This window comes from Syngnathus leptorhynchus, chromosome 1 (genome assembly GCF_054491065.1).
Source record: "Syngnathus leptorhynchus isolate UIUO chromosome 1, UIUO_Slep, whole genome shotgun sequence".
Classification (NCBI taxonomy): Eukaryota; Metazoa; Chordata; class Actinopteri; order Syngnathiformes; family Syngnathidae; genus Syngnathus; species Syngnathus leptorhynchus.
Genome location: NC_141195.1, coordinates 15,502,118 through 15,521,915, shown reverse-complemented (window position 1 = coordinate 15,521,915; position 19,798 = coordinate 15,502,118). Strand labels below are relative to the sequence as shown.

The following is a 19,798-nucleotide window of genomic DNA, read 5'->3' as shown; positions in this document are numbered from 1 at the left end:
GCTTCTACGTGTAGAAACAGATGTTGTCCCTACGGACAGCTCTGAAAGGCAGGAATAATTGGATTTGTCTTTGGAATGGAGGGACACAGCTTGGGTCCCATGTAAGCGTTTGTATGGCCCCTTCCCTTCGATGCATGCCTGCGTGTGTGCTTCTGTGTGTTGAACAACAAATAGTGTACACAGTAGAGCGCCAGTTGAATTTTACCTTGAGGGATTACAAGAGTAATAAATTAAAGAGGCAACACCAAGATCAGGATTAAAATTCTCCTGCGCTGAGCTATGATGACTTCCATCAATTGAAAAAGATTTGCAGTATGTTGCCAAAACAATGTGTCAAAGGAGATCATTTCAGTATTTTTCTTCCTGATAAATCACGACTTTATAATTTAAAAAAAACAAAAAAAACATGCAATTTGGCCATGACCGTAATCCAAATAATTCCAATACATGTCTTGTACAAAGACCACTTGCCTAATTATATCTGCTTTTATATGGATTCTAGTTTTTGTTTCATAATGTCCCTTGGTACAAGGCTATTTGAATTTCACAAAGGGCGTCGATTGAATTCAATATCCCACTGTCAGCATCGGTTACTGCCTACCATCATTGGGGGCGATGATATTTGGCTACCAATCATCCTTTGCAGCAGCTGTGGTCAAGCATCAAAGGTTTACTGCAGTTTCACGTTCCAGACTTGGATCAGCAATACTTGGGCACTGCTGAAAAATAAATTCAACACCACTTTTCCCACCTATATTGGAGACAAAGCACCTTTTCATTATTTTGACATCATTTGAAGAGGCCAATTTTCATTATGCAATGAACGAAAACATCTTAGGCAAAAACAAGCACATTTGGCTCCCGGGGTCAAAGGGAGAGAGTAGCCGGTAGAGCTAATCAAGATGACGAAAACAGATTTGCATGGAAGCATACGTATTCCCAGGACATTCGAAATTCAGCTGTGTTAGGGAATAACATGAATGCTGCGGTTTGTTTCCAAACAAGCCTCTTACAAATATGAGGTAATAAGGCAAAATTGCTCTCGGTTGGGTTTTATATTTGCACACATCAAGGGTGTGGGTAAAGTTTGGACACTTGGGATAATCGAACATTTTCAATTCAACACATTTTTCTTCAAAGGAAGAAAGAGTTAACTCATTAACTCAGTGGTTATTTAAATCAACTGACTCCACAAATTAGGAGTGAATGTACCAAAATTGAAGGCAATGCGGATTTGTTGCATCAAGTCCAAGAACATTTTGAGAATTGCAAATCATACTGATAATGTTCAACGTTGTATTTCTACCCATGTGTCCAGACTTTGAAGACACTCGAAACAAGGAAGCAAAAGAACACAAATTGAGAATTCAGGTACAACTGACTTTTGTACAAGCTGGTGATGGATCAATTCCCACTGACAGTCCAAGCAGTCCAGTGTGGAATCTTCCGTTGGTCCAAAGTCCAAGTGTGTAGGTTGCACGTTTCCCATGACAATAGACAGTACAACAAAAACGTTGATAGAAAACAAGACAAGCGTTGAGGGGAGGACGATCCATTTTGGTGTTCCTAGGAGAATAGTATGAAATAAATAATCTGTATAAAATAAAAAGTGAGGCACTTTTCCTTCAGGATAACAAAGCAATTGCTGCAGATTCATCAGGCGCATTCATCAGTTTAACATTCTACAACATCCTCTCAAAATGAATAATGGGGGGAAAAAAAAAAATCATTGCTCAGCGGATGATGACATTTTTAAATACAAAGCAAAACAACGGCACCCGTCTTGGCTCTTGCGGAGGTTGGTCAGGTGGGCGTGGAGCCGACGGTGGTGTAGCTGTACTTGGACACGGAAGTCGCCATCGTTGTGGCCATGGAATAGCCGGTGGTGCCCTCCTCGCCCGCTTCCAGGAGAGACGGGCAGCACTTGCGACACAGGCGATTGCGACAGCAGCGGGCGAAGGTGGACAGCAAGGCCTTGCGGAAGCGCGTGTTCATGAAGCAGTAGATGACGGGATTGACGCAGGCCGACGTGTAGGACAGCAGGTGGATGAAGGAAATGGGGATGCCCGTTAGGGCTTTGGACGCCGCCTTCATGTCAAAAGCCTTCCAGGTGTTGGCTGAGTACAGCGGCATCCAGCAAATGAAGAAGAGCGCCACGATCACCAGCAACATGCGGATGACTCGCTTTTTGGCCTGTAACTTGGCGATGGATGTGTTGCTGCGAGCTCGCTCGGTCTTGGGCGGCGCCGAAGCGGCGCTCGTGGCCGTGGAGGATGACGCAGAGGTCGGGAGGGTAGGGAGCTCCATGGCAGAGGACTTTGGGGGAACTTGAACGTGACAACCGTCATCGTCGTCCTCGTCATTTGACTCTGCGATATTTCCGTTCTTCAGCTCTGTGGAGGACAGTTTATGTTTGATTGTGGATTCCAGCAACTTTGTTGGGGCTGTTTGGCACGGGGACTGCATGCAGTAAACATGTTCTTCGTCATGCTCCAGACTCACCCAGCATTGATACCTTTCCACTTTTTCATCATTTGCCGTTTGTTCTGCATCGTTTTAAAACCCATTTTGGAATACTTAAGGTTTTGTATGCGCCTTCACCAGCAGCCTGTTTCATTCCCACCTATGTTATTTATTTGTGTCATGCTGGGCAGTTAGCACTATTGCGGCATTTTGACACGAATGGAATTTTCCCGATTGTCTACGACACCAACGCAAGGAGCTTTGCCCCAGCATGGGGCTCGCCGACGACGCCCACTTTGCAAAGAAAGCCTTCCGAGTGAAGTGAGAAGGAGAGAAGATCCAGCTATATAGAAAAGGCAAGTGATGCGAGAAGGATGACTAAATGTGGAGGGAGTGTCAAAGCATTCCTTCTGGATGCATGTTACAAACCTACAGACAACAAATTGCTGATATCGGCTCTCCTTTCCCATGTCCAAGCTAGCAACTATCCTGTAACATCCAATTCAAACCAATTTCACAACAGCTGGACGTCAATGAACTGTAATGTGGAAGTTGTTCCATTTCACCTGAAGGGGCCATATAGTAGCCTGTGCATTTGTATTCCAAGCTGTTCCATGTAGGGAGAGATTCAAGCATGTTCAGAAAGTGAAGTACAAGAACATTTTAAAATCTAGTGCAGAACCCGAGGATAGCAGATAATTAATTCTCCGCCTCAGGCAAACTCATTAGCATATGAAGCGAAGCAGTTTCTTTTTCAGTGTGCCAGGTGACAGCATCTCACTGTATACTACGTAAAAAATAAAAAAAATAAAATCAAACAAAAGAGTTTGTGAGGAACGCAACACTTTAGTTTGCAGTCGGGCTCTCACCAGTGGTCTCCGCTTCGTTCTGCTTCATTTCAAAGCGCATCCCTCGATAAAGCTCTCTGGAGATCAGGCCGTAGGCTACGGCCATCACCACGCCAGGAATGAAGAACAGAATGAACAGCAGGAGCACATACCTGGAAGAACAATGGAGACACGCTCACTATTGAGTGGGTCAAGTGCAAAGAAGCTAACGGAATTGTGCCCATAAAGTGCAATCATTTCACAGCTCGACACACCCAATTTTTTTCAACATTCTTAATTCTGCAAAACACTGACTTGGCTGCTGACTTTCAGAATTGTGAAGGTATCAAAGTAAAAAAAGTAACCATCTCCGTTAATGCGTTAACAGTCAGACTGGTTCCAATTAGTAAGAAGAGTAACTGAAACCTCACAAGCTCCTTTTTTCCATGACAGGAGTGCTTTTCCTTTCAGGCTAAATAAACTTTTTATTTTTGTGACTACTTGCTGCATCTCATTGGATATATTTTCATCGTATTATGCGGTGAATGACTTGGGGAAAAAGCTGCCAAAGATACGGTTGCATTTTTTTCATTTTTCTTGTAGGAGTAGTGCAGAAGAAGACATGGCTTGACTAATTACTTGTAGTTGTTGGCTCTCTGGAGTGCCTGCCCACCAAAAACCAATAACCTTGAAATGTACAACTAACAATTTGTGATCCGCTTTCACCAAAATCATTTCCTGCTTTTCAAACAAACAAACCAAAAAAAGGAACACCTCTCATCCAACAATCAGTACCGCGTAGGTTAATTTTAGCCTTTCTGTGTAATGAATGAATGAAGGCTCTCTTTTGATGGTAATAATTCTATAAATCAAGGTTTAGCTCAGACATTCACCCTCTGATATTCTAATGTCTTTCTGGGCCACCCTTTGAACACATCACACCCTTTTTGAAAGAACAGAGGGCTTCGGTCTGGGGTCAGCCGGCCGGCCGTTTGAAACCGCCCACAGGATATTAGCAGTTGTTAATTTGAAAAGGCCCTAAACCCTTGGAAGATGTCTCACATTATTGCTTCATCACCACAATGGCTGAGCGGATACAGAGCGGGATCAATGCTTTTCTATTTCTTAGCACATGAAACAAATTGAAGAACCGATGGTGAGGAAAGCATTCATCGGGCTTCCAAGCAGGTTCAGGTCATGTTCACAGGCCTCAAACTAAAAGTGAATGCGCAATTAAGTTCAGGAATCCGACAGACTTGAGTAGTTACTGCTCATCTGAGATCTCTCGCCTTCCACGACCTTCAGATAAGCGAGCCCAATTTGGTCTACCATAAGTCTACCCTTCCGTTATTACGCCTCAGTTTGAGCCAGCCCATGCCGGAGAGTATTTTCTGTCTCCATCGACTTGTGTGGCCTTTTAAAGACCTTTTAGTGGAACATGTCGGAATGAATGGATTGCTTTGTACACACTTAGCAATTAAAAGTTTCTCCCGCATGGACAACATCTGAACGCTTTTGTTTTGGATGTTTACGTTTCATCATCTTTGACTCTGTGAACTCATTTCACGTTACAGTTAATTCATCCTAATTTGAGTCTGTCAGTTCTCTCCGTCCTAAACAAGCTCAGTGATTAAAAAGTATTCATCATTTTGGCTGCAACTGCAGAGCATAGAGAGGTAATTAACTTTATTTTTCCCAAGTGAATGCACCAATGAAAATCACGCATACATACCAGCTTTGCTTGGCGTGGTGACTGGGCCAGGTGAGGCGACACATGTGGCCCACGGTGCCGTTGGCCTTGGGGAAAGTCTGGATGACACTGAACACCGGATAGGGAATCATGATGAGCAGAGAGAGCACCCAGGTGGCGGCGATAACGCGGTATGCGTGGGATCGTGTCTGCCACGCTCTGGACTTCAGCGGGTTGCAGATGGCACTGTATCGCTCGATGGCAATAGCCACCAGGCTGAAGGTGGAAATGCTGACAGAGAGCCCTACAGGAAGCAAACAAGTGACACCTCACACAACTTGGACTCCAATCCTGACGAGGCGCATCACCACTTATCTCACACGCTCGACACCAGAAAAAGATCCAAAGAAAAACAATTCAATGATCGTCTTGCTCTTAAAAAAAAAAGATCATCAGCCGAGACATGACCCCCTCTTTCTACTTTAGCAAGGCAATCCCCTCAAGAATGACTGTGGGCCACCATGCATTTAGATGAAGGCACAAGCTGCAGACAGCCAGTCCATATAGACAGGCTGGATGTGATAAATAACATTAATAAGGCTGCACACCACAAGAGAGCACAGGGAACGCCTTACAGGAGGACGTGAATCATTCAGCAGGCAGCCTGTCCTGAAATCATGTTTTTGGAATGCAAGAAATATTTAGGTGACATGTCATTTATATCAGTTTACAAAACCACATTGCGTGCTTCAGTGCTAATACTACTGTCGATGGGTCGTCAAGATCAGCCCGTGGCTACAGAATCAGTCTGTGCAGCCCAGCTTGTCGAAACACAATGTTGTGATTAATGTTTGGTTTCTGCAATATGAATTAAACAGGCAAAATTCCCTGGTTTTTAGCCGGGCGGCCATTTTGCCACTTGATGTCAACTGAGGTTGACATCACATTTGCCAGGTCTCAGGTCACAACCAATGTCAGCTCACCAGTTTTCTGAAGCTGAGGGGTGATTGGTTGAGACATGAGACCAGGCAGCTATGATGTCATAGGGAGACGTGGCCTAATGGTAGAGTGGTAGTCAAAGGTCGGGGTTCAATCCCCAGCTAAATTGTTCTTGAGGAAGACACCGAATCTCCAGTAACTCCTGGCGGCATCTGTCATCGGTGGATGAATAAGGAAGCAGCGTTAAGCGCTAGCTATGTATCTAGCGCAATACAAGTCGAGCCCATTCACCATATAGGCTGTATCAAAACAGGGCAAGTTGAGTACCGGGAAAGGTGCAAGTTGTTGATTTTACAGTGAACAGCTACCACATACCTCATAAATTCAAAAGTGTCTAACTTGCCTATCACCTGGATTAGGACATTGGTCACTAACATCGGGTCAAGGTTCATACAGACTGTTCGTTGGCCTCTATTTTGTCGACACGCTAGTTCATTAGCAGAGTGGAGTAGATGCTGGCAAATAACATTTTTATGCGAAATGCGCATTGCTTGAGGACATTGAAAGCACTCCAAGATCGTTTCTCAACCAAAATGAATTGCCTGGCTTCTTTTATTAATCAGTTAGTCTTCAAGGGGAAAAAAAATACAAACCCATTTTTGCATTAGAACAGCTGAATAGCTGCAGTGAAGGTTTTCTTGATCCCTTGCACATCTCGAGCGTGCTTTCATTTTACCTCCATGATGCAAATGAACTTAGCTCATTGCTAATGATGCCCTAAAACATGAACGACTTCAAGTCAATCCCTGTCCTTGAAAGCCAGTTTTGCGCGGGCTCATTGGAGATCACAAAAGACAAAAATACATTATGCAAAAGGTAGCTTTGGGGGAAAGTGAGACTGAGACGTTGACTGCTAATTGCATCACATCAGCAGCAACGACCGCAGCGTAAGGCATCATAAACTTGATTAAAGACAACACACTTGCATCCACAGCCTAATGTTAAATTTGGCTAATAACTGCCACTAAGTAGTGGTGCTATGATTCACATGATTATCAAGCTCCGAGAAGGATGCTTAACAAGACAACTGGCAGAAAGACTACAGTTATATATTATTGGTCACCTGATAAAAGTAATCTGTTCAAGGCCGTATGGTTTTGCAGACTCGCATTTACAGCAAAATTACCTAAAAATAAAAAGATGGTTTGGTTTGACCTGAAATGATGAAATGAGACTCCTTTCCACTGTTTTGAACTGTCTGGGTGGTCCAATTCGTTTCCCTGGAAATTTGGGACAATCATATAATTTCAGATGATGGAGCATGAAAAAAATTAAATGCAGAAAGCCACATTGGGATTCCATGAACATGCTTGTCATATTTTCAAGCAACAATGGCTGTATGGCACCTATTTGTTCATTATAGAACCAAAAGCAAGACGACTGGACATTACAGGGTAAGTTGATCAAATTAAAAAAGCCACATCAAATCATTTCATCAGCAGGCCGCTCTAATTTGACATCTGAAATGATAAAGTATGAAATTGATTCACTGACTGACACGGCACTAAGTGGAACTTGTCATTTTAGTTTATGATGGAGAAATTAAATGTAATTGCATGCATCATTATGTAGCGCATCATTGATATGCAAAGATTTTCTTTGAACTACTGTTACACTTTATGCATGAAGAAGATACCACGTAGCAATAGCCTACTTTTATTTGAATAAAATAAAAACGGAGACAATTTGGATGCGTTCTTAAATTGCTCAAAATCAACTGACACCCTAAAATGTCACTCAGTACAGCCCTGTCAGAAATGTTTTGAAATGATCGCTCTGCATTTCACTGGAACTTTCTAAAGTTTAAGTGGTTAACAAACAATCAAAGTGATCACAGGGAAGCAAATTATTTGAACTGCAGCAAGGACAAAAAAAGCTTTCTCCTGGATTCATTTGTAAAGTAGAAATTTACAAAACACACCAAAATGTAGCTTTTCTAGCACAAAATGTTCGCCTTTGGGATCAAAGTAAGCCTTTTCTACGCACACTATCGCTTTTGAAGGCAACCTTTAATTTAAGCTTCTTCAAAAGTTAGTTGCATTTCCAACATTTCAGCACTTTTTGCACAACTTGCTGTTCTGTAACAGAGCTGAATAGCAAAATACATCTGCGTCTGAACAAGGTATGCTGAAATTCAGTTGATTTACATAATGGATTTACATGACGAGCACCACGGCAGGTTTTAGGTTTTCTCGGCTCACGTGTTAGGTGATAAGCCAAATAAGACAACATTTAAGTTGCCGATGTGGTGTAAGAAGCTGTAATTATCGACGTTTGATGAAAGGATGCAAGCATCCAGCTGGGAATATCAGCCAGGTTTTCATTTCGTATATTGTTCCACCGGGGCTGCTGCTTTGGCAGGCCTGCTCTCAGATACTCTGTGAAAATGAGATTGTCGAACTCCACCATCAAACATAAAAAGCTACATGCAAGACATCCAAGATGTCAAGTATTCCAGTCAACCATCCCTTACGCTTCAATCTGACTAAAAGCCTGACAAGGATTCCTGCTCGACTTTGGTCCAGCGGGAGACAGCTCATTGCCAAGTCACACTTGTGAAGACGAGTGTGCGACCGTCGGCGCTTTTTACAGCACGACGGTTACCCTCCGACAAGCTCAGTGAAGCCTTTTTGAGAGACTGGCTCTTGTTAGATGTCAAGTGGTTGTCAGAGGGCTGCTGAAGCTACAGCACATTTTCTGACGGGCTGTCAGCCACAGCAAGAGGCCTCGTTATGCTAATTAGAAACGCAATTAAAAAGAAATGCATTCACACTCAATTTTTTCATTCATGACTAAGTCGAAATGAGACGTTCTATACAGTTCAGATCAGCACATCGTGTGGATGGCGATTCTGATGTTATCAACAGTCGCTTTCATATTAGCTTGTAGCATTAGGAACACAACAAGTGTTAAATCCACTAAAAGTGAAATCTGTGCATGCAGCAAAAAAAAGCATTCAATGCAAAACATTACGATATCACAATCAGGCAAAACTGAATGGCTTGATTTATGGGAAATAAGGTTCCTAAATAATTGTTTGTGTAATTTTGCAGGCAGGCACACAAGAGACCCACCTACGTGTGTGGAAGCAATTACAAAATTCACTTTCTAATTATTGTTCCCTTTAACTAATGGTTTAAAGAGCCATTTGGTGAAATTATTGATTGCAGGAATGGCTCCACGGTTTCCAGCTATGCAAAGCAGCTGCTCACCATTTTGAAGTCAAAATGTAACAATTGACAAAAGCATCAAACCGAATTGGTGCATTTATTAATAGAGAAAAAAAAAAGCAATGCTACAAAAGGTGTGCTTGGAGAATTAACTGATCACTTACATTTTCAAATTAAGTTACTTCATTTTTTTTATTATTGAATTTTTTTTATCGATACAATGAGAACAAACACTAGAGAAAACGGACAGCAATTCAAAATAAAAGACCCGTGGTGTCATTATTAATGAATACTCGTCTAAGGTCCGGTAAATTATTTGTCACAAGAAGTAAAAACAGCAACAAAAGGCTGGTTAGCTGTTTTTTTCTTTTTTTCGACCAGGCACTCAGGCAACTCAAGTTGCCCCGGGGGCAATCCATGCATATGTGCCCTGTAAGAGATGAAGGCTCAACCTCGATTTCGAGAGCCAACTTACTCCAAATGAACCGTTTCTTCTTCTTCATACTGCAAAGTCGTGACTCAATTAACAGCTTGGCTGCTGATCACAATAAAATCGTGGTCTCCTTTTGCATCAGTCTATCCAATTTGTATAACGCTCATCCTCATTAGTTCTGACTCGGCGCCAGGCCCGGTCGATGTGCAGTACGCGACGAGACAAACGCCACCAATTTAGAGTTTTCAGCAAATGTAAATTCACCAAGTTGTCCTAATCAGCAATCAATCACCTCACCGGACCAGATAGCGGCTCTCTCACCCATGAAATAGGCAACCGTCTTGCACATGGCCGCCCCAAAGATGAAGTCCTCCAGGATGTTGGGGATGAGCGTGAACGGCATGCAGAAGATGGCCATCATCAAGTCGCTGATGGCGAGCGACAGCAGGAAGGAGTTAGTGACCGTTCTCATGCGCTTGTTGAGAATCAGGACGACGATGATGAGCAGGTTGCCGAAAACGCTGAGGAGGAAGATGAGCGTGTAGAGCACGATGCGCACTGTGTCCATCTCTGAGGAGAGACAATAACCACAAATGTGATCTACAGTGGCATATTTTCATTTCATTTAAAGAAAGCACATAGTGCAGGACTGATGGACTGCGCACTCAATTAGAAAGTAGTCATTCATCAAAATTATTTCATACGCTCGGGCCCGCAGAGAAGACTGAATAAAATGTCAGAAGATAATTGGCATATAAATCTCAGATGACAAAAAATTATAGATGTCTTCCATATGCAGGCTCACATCTGATACATGCCGACTTCCAAAAGGAGTAATTTTGTCAGTAGTTGCTCTACATTGAAGACCTGAGGCACAAAATATCCAGATTAGTGTCTTCGTGTCAATATTTACCCGCTTAAAGGTGGCGCAACAAACAAGGTTTAGCATACTGCTTTAGCAAGCGTTTGTCAAACCCGAAAGGGGAGATGAAAATCAAATATCCGCCTCACGAGTTGGAACCAATATTTGTACACTGGCTTTTCCCCAAAAGACAGTATAAAATACAACTAACTTGAAAGCTTTTTCTACCGGTGGCCTGTCATTGATCATTTTAGGGGCCCGCACCACGCTCGGCCCAGCCTGTCACTGCCACTCAGTTTGACAGTAAGTGCATGTGACGGGACGAGGTCGAGAACGGCCCAGCATCGTGCTGACTGGGCACTCTGATTAACGATGGTGACGAGGCACAAGTCGCAACTTCTGCGGCACGGCCTCGAGACACGTTTTGGCACGCTAAGTCACCCTGCATTGCATCCAGACCAATGCTGATTAAGCATTTACATTTAATACTTGTATGTATTAACCATCGCATGAATATTAATGCCGAGAACGGCATTTACAGTTCCGACTAAATGTGGCGACCAGTTCACCGATCCATCTAAGGTTCTATTTACGCAATCCCAGGTGAATCATATTTCGCTCGATCTTTTTCCACTTGTTCGCAAATGACAACGACAGAACTTTTGCCAGATGTTTTGCCTGCACTTCACAAAAATTGTTAGTGAACGTGTGGCGGACGTTTAGTGTTGACATTTGCGACCTTGAACAAACCCCGACCGACTCTGACGAGAATACAACATTTGCCGCCTTCGAAAACACTATCAGTGAGATAGGGGCTCATCAAACGACCCTCAGTCGAGGCATTAGGATCGTGATTCGAATCTGCTGTTCTCGAGCACACTCCCTTCCACATGAGCAGTATTACTTTCCTCCAATTTTCCACAGCAGTGATGGCAGTAGGGACCATTTACTTGATAGCAGTCGAGACCATTTTTCTAAACAGCCTAAAATTGTGATTGGGACATCTCGGTGTGTGTATCATCCAAAATTCTAATGCTAAATATTTTCCTTTTAATCTGCAGATGGCATTATAGATATGCCTCCTGACCACTAAAAATCTGCATCGTCCAGGAGGAAAACAAAAAACAAACCACGGGTCTCTTGTCGGGCAGTATTCATTTTCTCCTATTTGTATGCATTTTGGGCTGACTCCCTGATACCAAGGGCTCATACACATTCGGGGTCAATTATGATTTTAAAAGGAAATGGCATCACAAACTTGAATTCAACTTGTAAGTCAAGATACTTGTGTATTTTCAACAAAGACTTACGCACGTATGATGGCTTCATGCTAGCATACGTACATTAGGAAACTCCATAGGTATGCTAACAAATTTAGCATCTCTGCAGCATCGAACAACTTATCTTTTAACATTAATAGCAAAGAGACCAAGTGACTAGAAAGGTAAATTAGTTATTTGCTAACTTTTACACAGGTATTGCCCATGAATGTGTACTGGCCCGTTGAAAAAAACAAAAATGAAATGAAACAATTTCTCATCACTTGCAAATAGCAAGGAACCCCTATACTTGACAAGGTGAGAACATAAACAAGACAAAAAAAAAAATGTCACAATGTCACATTAATTATCCAATCAGATCGCTCTGATGTTATCCCTATGCTTGTTACAGCAATAATAATTTCATAATTCACGTTTGCTTTTGTCTCTAAGATATTCCTCTTATCACTCCAAAAATTCTCAAGCGTGATAAGCATGGAAAATGGAAACCCAAAGTGTCGTTTCATGAAATACAAAATCGATGCTTATTGGACTATTTGCATTTGCTGCTTCACTGGACTGTTTCACCTTTGCGTAAAAAGCAATAGTTTGTCTGAAATGATTACAAAAGCAATAATAGAATGACAGACTACCACGGGAGACATTTTAATCACATCTCACCTTTCACTATGGTTGTAGAAAAGTAATTTGTTGATTGGTGCGTGCGTTACCACGTAAGGGGCAGTGATAAGAAAAAGAATAAAAAGACTACACTGATGTGAGCCGGGAACTCCCCCAAGTACCAGTGGTGAAAAATAATGGCATTATCTTCATTGAGCACTGTGCAAGCTCCCTTGGGCCTCACCAGTTTTGGGCGAGCCACCATCGACTCCCTCAAGCTTGACAATGTGTGCCACACTTCTAGATGTTGGGTGGACAAGACACATTCCAAAGTGTTGACACAAAACAATGGAGCGAAGCTTACAAATGCACTTCATGTCCGATTGAGGATCATGGCTGACTGCGACATAATTCTGCTGCCTCACGGGGGTCATTAAAGTTTCAACGCCTCATGTCGTTTGGTTTTATCGTCGGGCCACGATGAGACGCTTCATAGCAGACCGCCAGGCATGATTGACTGACTGACCGAATAACCTTCGGCAAAGATTGTCTGGTAATGAGCAGTAATCGACGAGGCCAGACCGCAATATTTCTGTAGTTACTAATAACTGTCATTACATTCTTTAAATATGACCCACTACTCCTCATTTGTGAACTTCAACACATTGTTCTTAAAAAATACTGTGGCAAAATGTTGCTGCTCTCAACCAAGTAGTACACACCATTTTGGTTCACTCCAAATCAATCCATTTTTCGCAACAGATTCTAAATCTGCATGCTAATATTTCAATACAGCTCTTGCTAGAGCTAATAATTCTTTTAGCCACCAAAATGAATGTTTTCATTAATGTTTTTTGAGTTTTTCCTTGCCCTTTTAGGACCTCAAGATCAGGGGATGCTTTGAGAATAATTGTCAATTGTTTGTCTATGTGAAGCCCTTTGAGACTGCTTGTGATTTAGGGCTATACAAATAAACTTGACTTGACTTGACTTCATAATTAGCATAAGGTGATGTCACAAGCTGAGACGCAACATGTAATTCAGGCAACCTAAATACTCCACTCCAAATACATACTAGCTCAAAGCTAGGCAACATTGTTGCATATTTTGTTTGGATTGCTCGGATGTGCAGTGACATGTGAAAGGTTTCATGAATGATATCAGGTGCCCATGAGGATAAATTATCTGTCGACATGTGCTGCGCCACTGTTTGTGTTCAAGTTGAGTTTACTGCCACCATACAGCTCGTGTCTCAAAATTGAGGGGAGGGAAAGTAAAAAAAACGGAAAAGCCAGTTTGGCCACTTTGCTCAATCAACATTGTCATGAATGCCAAACATATTAACCGACACGAATTTTCTGAATGGAGTGCAATTTTTAGTAACTCTTTCGAAACAAATGGCCTTTTTGTAAATGAAGAAATCTTTTTTCATACTCATACAAAGCGCCGCCTTCTTAGCGCTGCACAGCTTTGTAGGATCTCGTTAAAGAAATGGGAAATGAGTCCTTTGACAGCATTGGGTGTACAGGGTGCACTCATTTCTGTACGGCAATTTACTGATACAGCAGTATTCAACTCAATTAGTTCTTCCACAGCGCCGTCCCGTGGGGGAGAAATATTGATCTTCTATTGGGAGAACATTCTTTGCTCTTTCAGAGAGCCATTGGTAACGTTAACGACGGGCGCAGCACATATTCAATTAGTTACCAGGCCTCACCGGGAGACTTTGTTAATCATTGGATTATTCATTTCTGTCATTTGTCAGCGAGTGAGAATTTTGAGTAGCTGTTAACTAGGAAACAGTAGGAAGGAAGAAACATGTACTGTAGGCGTGAGCGCACATCTATTTCAAGGGAAGCCTTTTGCAGACAAGCGGAGGCTGAATTACAGCACTGCATCCTCTCTGGAGGATTACATATTGAGTAAATTATGCGTCCACTACACTTCCTACAAACAAATAGAAGCTTTAAGGGGCCACGGTGTCTGTGTAAGCCGTCTCCACTGCGCATGTTATGGCCATAAAAGTCAAACGATCACATAGCAAAAGCAAATACATTACCCATACATAACCCATTACATTTTGGTTGGGCAACCAATTGCGAAAATGTCTGATATGGTCTCGGTATAGTTGTCACACATTATGGCGTAATGGAGATGGGCATTTGTAAAAGTGTACAATTTGTGTACATGTGATGATCCTGCAACCAGTAGTTTGAGATACAAGCCATTATTGGGATTGATGTTTTTTGGTTTTGACTTGACTCGCTTTCATAAAAACAGCTGCAGAACAAATGATTTATCATTTAAAAGCACCACCATACGTCATTCTAACAGGTTCTAAATACACGATACACTAAAGCTGACTTCTGATTAGGCCATTGGTTCCAACAAGTTTGTGCTTAAAGACAATTCATTCTTAGCAATTATCGGCTGTGGGACGATTCCTATTATTCAGTTCCAAGCGGGAAAATTGATAGCTTCATTCCGCCACGCTACTCAAATCCTTTGCCAAATCCCTACTTCTTACAAGAGCCAATTAAATACATTCTTTTGCATCCATTGCCTTTCATTGAAATTTAACAAGCTAAGGTGTCCAAGTGTCATCGGCAATCTGCCTGAAAACATGCCCATTGCCCTTCCAACCAGTTGATGAAGAAAAAGCTGTTGAACCAGACCTTTCAAATTGCAGATGGCTTATTTTATTGTCAGCTTTCTTAATTTTGCCGACGACGTCCCTAAAAGTGGCATGATCTGCAAAAGATGCTACAATCAATAAAATGTGCTCATATATGTATATTTCCAATTCTATATGTTAACATTATATTATCTATATTTTATTTCTGCACAACTCTAGTACGACAGCAAATCAAAAAAACCTTTCTTGTTTGACTACACAACATCATTTTAGCAGATGTACACATCACTCCCAAATCATGTCAAAAGGCTTCTTTCAGTTTAAAACATTCACTAGGTTGTTCTGTGGCAAAGCTCTGCTCAGCAATAATTAATGTTTTAATTTTCAACAAGTGGACAATCCGCACAGGTGCCATTTGTCTGTCTGCCTCTATAGAGACTACAACAGTATGTGTGCAAATGAGAGTGAAATCCATGAATAATTTATAGCTGTGGCTGTGAAATAAACGGTGTAAATCTTATTTCTAGACCCCCGCGGCCTTTCTGTGCATTGTGGAGTCAGACGGCCGAGTCTGAGGCTCTATAGCATGATTACTACGAGATGGTGGATACAGGATCAATAAAAAGCCGAGAAAGGTAGAAATGGACCCATTTTCTTCTTCATTGTGGGAAATAATTAAACGTGCGTGATTTCTCACATTTGGCTTTGTGGCAAGAATGCTTTGAAGCATGACACGTAAAATAACCAAGCCAGCACCGTTCTCCATAGGCTCAACCAGTGGTAGTCAACCTAAAACTTGCGGGGCATTTACAGCTCGCTCATTCTTCAATCCGGTCCACCAAGCATTTACTTTTACGCGCTGTATTTGTTGCATTGCTTTAGCTTTTCTTAAAACATTTGCAGTTAATCTTTCGGAGGTGCTTTGTTAACCTTTTACAATCTTTGAAGTCGCCTAGATTGTAACGTAGCAATTTATCACCCCTCTTCAATTTGACCATTTTGTTCAAGCTGTATAACCTAACCTTACAACATTATAGTGTTAGGACTAAAACCACTGTCCTGTTTAAAGTTAAAAAAAAATTAAAAAAGCATTGTGGCCTGTGGTATTTTAAAGTTGGTCATTATGGTATTTGGTAACAAATTGTTTTCTTCATATTTACATATTTAGTCTTTTGTTGAGCTACTCGTGTAGGCTACAAATGACTTTCCCCATCTGTCCATTTTAAAAATCCAGTATGTTGCCTTTGAACAAGTTTTTCCATCTCTGCAGGGTTTCTCATTTAAAAAAAAAACCTAAAACTAACCTCCACCGAGTTAGAAGTCACAATCAAAGGCTCTCTTGCAGTTTAGTATGCAAGGGAAACGTGAATAATTTGGCACAAAAACTAAATTTCTGTATAGCAGATACAGATCAATGAAATAGGCAGAAAAAGCATTTAGTGGCAGCATTAATTCAACGCTAATAAAGCATGAAGGGTTTTTTCTTTGCACAGCTGATCACAAATGAAAAGGACTTTTAAGGCATGTTTTTTTCTTCTTAATGACTTTCTTTATACAGAGTTTTAATTTAATTCCACTGCAGGTTGTGAGAAAAATTATTTTCATGTTATTCTATCATTATTTCCATTAATTCAACATGAATAAAGCATGACGGGTATTTTTCCTTTACACAGATCACAAATTAGGACTATTAAGGCATGTTTTTCTTTACACAGATGACTACAAATGAGAAAGACAAATTAAAATTTAATTCCACTGCAGGTGATCCGAAAAATAATTTCCATTTATTTTTTTGGTTTACTTATTTATTCATTCATTCATGTTGCATTAATTTATTTTGTTTACTTGTTTATGGATTTGTTTGTTTATTTTATTTGTAAGGAGTAAAGGGGGTTGCGGGAAGAAAATTGTATAATTATTTATTACGGTATTTCCATTATTAATATCATCATTATTGTAATTATTAGTTTCATTATTATTACCTTTGGGTCTTGATTTCTGGACGGATGATCCGTTTGTGCAGCCCATGTTGAAAGCGGCTACTTCCACGCTGATATTCCACAGCTCCACGCAACCGGACGACTCCGACGCGCTCACGTTTACCTCCTGCAGGGACATTCCTTGCGCCGTCTGGATTCGCACCTGCACGCACTAGCGATCACGGAGCCGCCGTCGTCCTTGGATGGATTCAAGTCGTCAAGGTTGTGAAAAACTTGGGCTGGGAACAGAGTTAAATAGTACTGATATATTTTTTTGTGCGTGTGTGTGTAAAGACGGTTGAAGGAAGTGTGATTGCTCTGTGAGCGGGATGGAGCAGTGACGCACAACGTCCACTGCAGAGACTGAGACACTATACTGTGTAGGAATGAAGCTTAAGCTTTCGAGCTCGCTCTTTTCCTCTCTCTCTGCCATCCCCAGCTTCATAACAGCCAATAAGGATGCTGCTTCCAGCTTACACGCTGCACTGACATTATAAGTGCCATTATCAGCATCATAAGGCATAATTGCTTTAGCCAAGTGGGGCTCTCTTCTCTTCTTGTTTTTACATACAGGTCCTTTCCCTTCCTATCCAAGCGAGGTGACATGAAAGTAGGAGCAGAGGTTTAGGAGTGCCATAAGCCAAGTGAGGTAAAGGTACCTCTTTACCTGAATTTACGCCATCTACGGTATAAAGGGAACTTGTCTAAAAATGTCAGCAATCAGTGATTTGGGAGTTGCTCTTCTTGCTCTGTTTTCAGTGGCAGGAGCTGCAAAAGTGTTTTGTCTTGAACTTTTTAAGGTTAAAATTGTGTCATCTTACTATTTATCAATTCCAAATGAATTCAGATAGAGTAGTATGTCTTAGATTTTTTGTCACACATTTACTGTCTTGCTATTGTGACAGCAAATATAATTCTTGCCATTTTGATAGCTTTCATGGAGAAACAAGTATGGGTGTGCCTTCCGATAAGAATTTCTCTTATTTCTTACAGCAGGTTTCAGATCACAGAATGGCACATATGACATAGAGCCCTATGACATAATTTGACATTTCACCATTGGACTGTTGTCATACTTCAGTACTGCTTCCTCACTGAAAGAAATTTCTTGTTGGGGTGTGGATCTGGGCCGCTCTGTGGTGTTTGCATATAATATTTGTTAATCGAAGACTTAGTTCGATGCCTGTAGGGAAGGAGGACAAACTGGTTAAAATCTCCTCATGAGGCATGTTCACCTTTGAATAGATCCCCTCTCCGGTTTCGCCAACGATTGGGCTCTGCTCTAAGGAATTCTCCACTCCTTCTCCTTTGAGCTGAGAGAGCCATTACGGCTTTAAGCTCCCTGAGGATCAGATCCAGTCCACCTGTGAGGAGGCCTACAGTGGAGCCCTTCCCATAATTACCTATGCCCACGACAAGGTCTTTAGTGGCACGGTGGCATCCACCGTCTCAACGCTTTGGACCATGTTGGTGGCAGTAGGAGCAGTGTTGGGGTAAGATGAACGATTTCTGGCAGTGTTTGGATATGAATGTTTTGAAACAACAACAGGAAGATTTTTGGAGTGATACCAGCGTCTTTTATCGATTCAAAGGAAATGTTATTTATGATGGTGACGGATGCATTTTGTCACGTTGGGAAATGCATGTAGAAAAATGTCAATTAGAAATTGACAGTTTCTCCTTCTGTGCTTGTGAAGGGCTGGTATCCTTGTGCTCGCAGATGAGCCAGCGGCAAAAAGAGCTGGTCTTCGGGAGGAAACTCGTCCCACCGTGTCCACACCCAGCCTGAGATGGGACGGGATGGAAAAAGAAAGTCATTCCCGTTAGCCACCACTATGGGAGATGGACAATATGTGGACAAATGTACTTTGATTATATTAAGCAAAGATTGGACTAAATCCTTAGTCGACACTGTCTCTTTATCATAGATTGTAGGACACAATAAATAATTTGATCCACCAACCACCCCAACTGACAATTTGTGGCCATTTTGGGTGAGACTTCTATACCATCATGACATCACACTGAATGGGGGACCAAATGATTGTTAGTGCCAAATAATCGATTACACACCCTCATTCTTGTCAGGTTCCAAGTTCTGGGGCTCTGTGGATCGCCTCCTGTCCAATTCTCCTTGCATAATGATGTCAACATAGTGATATTTCTCCTCCAGTCGGATGGAGTTCACCACAGAGGCAAAACGGATGTTCACCAAATGCAGGCCAGCTTCCTCGAGCACTTCCCTTTGAGCACACTCTTCCCAAGTCTCTCTGAACAAGAACACAGTCATTTAAGTGGAGGTCAAGTGTACCTTTCTCGTTACAGTGCAAATATATGCATCTTTCCAAAAACATTGGAACAGTGAGGTTATTTTTTTCCTTCTAAATATCAGAATCAGCGGTGCAAAGCAGTACAGGCCGAAATGATCTCACTTGCTACTACGTACCCAAACTCCAAGTGTCCGCCAGGAAGTTGATACTTCCCGTTTCCCATAACACTTTTCCTTTTTCCGAGGAGAACGCAGTGTGAATGAGCCGAGTCTGTGACCAGCACACCTACCCCAACTCCAGGACGTTTCCCAGCGATTTGTGACATCTGCTGTTTGTGCAGTAAAAGTGAAAGTAAAAGTGCTAAAGCAAAAGATGATACGCCGAGAAACGCTACCCAAGAGGACTCACCCTGGAGTACTTCCTGCTTTGCAGCGTTTTGGCAACGCGTCATGGTCAAAATTAACACGGACTACACATAAGATCTAATATAACTAAAATGGCTAATATAAGAACTAAAATGGCCAATATAACACATATTTGGTTACAATTAATCTACTTGCACCGCAATTGGGGTGTTTCTAGGCACTTTT

At 41.8% G+C, this 19,798-nt stretch overlaps 2 protein-coding genes across 2 annotated transcripts; both read right to left on the bottom strand.

Moving 5' to 3' along the window:
* Positions 1-1,779: 1,779 nt before the first annotated feature.
* Positions 1,780-18,405, bottom strand: cckbra (cholecystokinin B receptor a). Its single transcript, XM_085911476.1, has 5 exons — positions 16,942-18,405; positions 9,904-10,152; positions 5,023-5,284; positions 3,333-3,463; positions 1,780-2,393 (listed from the first exon to the last, which is right to left on the bottom strand). The coding sequence occupies exons 1-5, from the start codon at positions 17,075-17,077 to the stop codon at positions 1,804-1,806; spliced, it is 1,368 nt and encodes a 455-aa protein (XP_085767602.1). The 5' UTR covers positions 17,078-18,405; the 3' UTR covers positions 1,780-1,803.
* An 87-nt stretch (positions 18,406-18,492) lies between these two features.
* On the bottom strand, positions 18,493-19,598 carry nudt15 (nudix (nucleoside diphosphate linked moiety X)-type motif 15). Its single transcript, XM_085911490.1, has 3 exons — positions 19,385-19,598; positions 19,012-19,208; positions 18,493-18,723 (listed from the first exon to the last, which is right to left on the bottom strand). The coding sequence occupies exons 1-3, from the start codon at positions 19,531-19,533 to the stop codon at positions 18,599-18,601; spliced, it is 471 nt and encodes a 156-aa protein (XP_085767616.1). The 5' UTR covers positions 19,534-19,598; the 3' UTR covers positions 18,493-18,598.
* Positions 19,599-19,798: the final 200 nt, after the last annotated feature.

Coding starts and splice junctions, on each gene's coding strand:
- cckbra (XM_085911476.1), bottom strand. CDS start 17,077: ATGTCCCTGCAGGAGGTAAACGTGAGCGCGTCGGAGTCGTCCGGTTGC. Junction 10,153..16,941: donor CCAGAAATCAAGACCCAAAG/GTAATAATAATG, acceptor GTCTCTCCTCAG/AGATGGACACAGTGCGCATC. Junction 5,285..9,903: donor GACGGTTGCCTATTTCATGG/GTGAGAGAGCCG, acceptor TGCTTCCTGTAG/GGCTCTCTGTCAGCATTTCC.
- nudt15 (XM_085911490.1), bottom strand. CDS start 19,533: ATGTCACAAATCGCTGGGAAACGTCCTGGAGTTGGGGTAGGTGTGCTG. Junction 19,209..19,384: donor GGCGGACACTTGGAGTTTGG/GTACGTAGTAGC, acceptor GTTCTTGTTCAG/AGAGACTTGGGAAGAGTGTG. Junction 18,724..19,011: donor GGAACCTGACAAGAATGAGG/GTGTGTAATCGA, acceptor GTCCCATCTCAG/GCTGGGTGTGGACACGGTGG.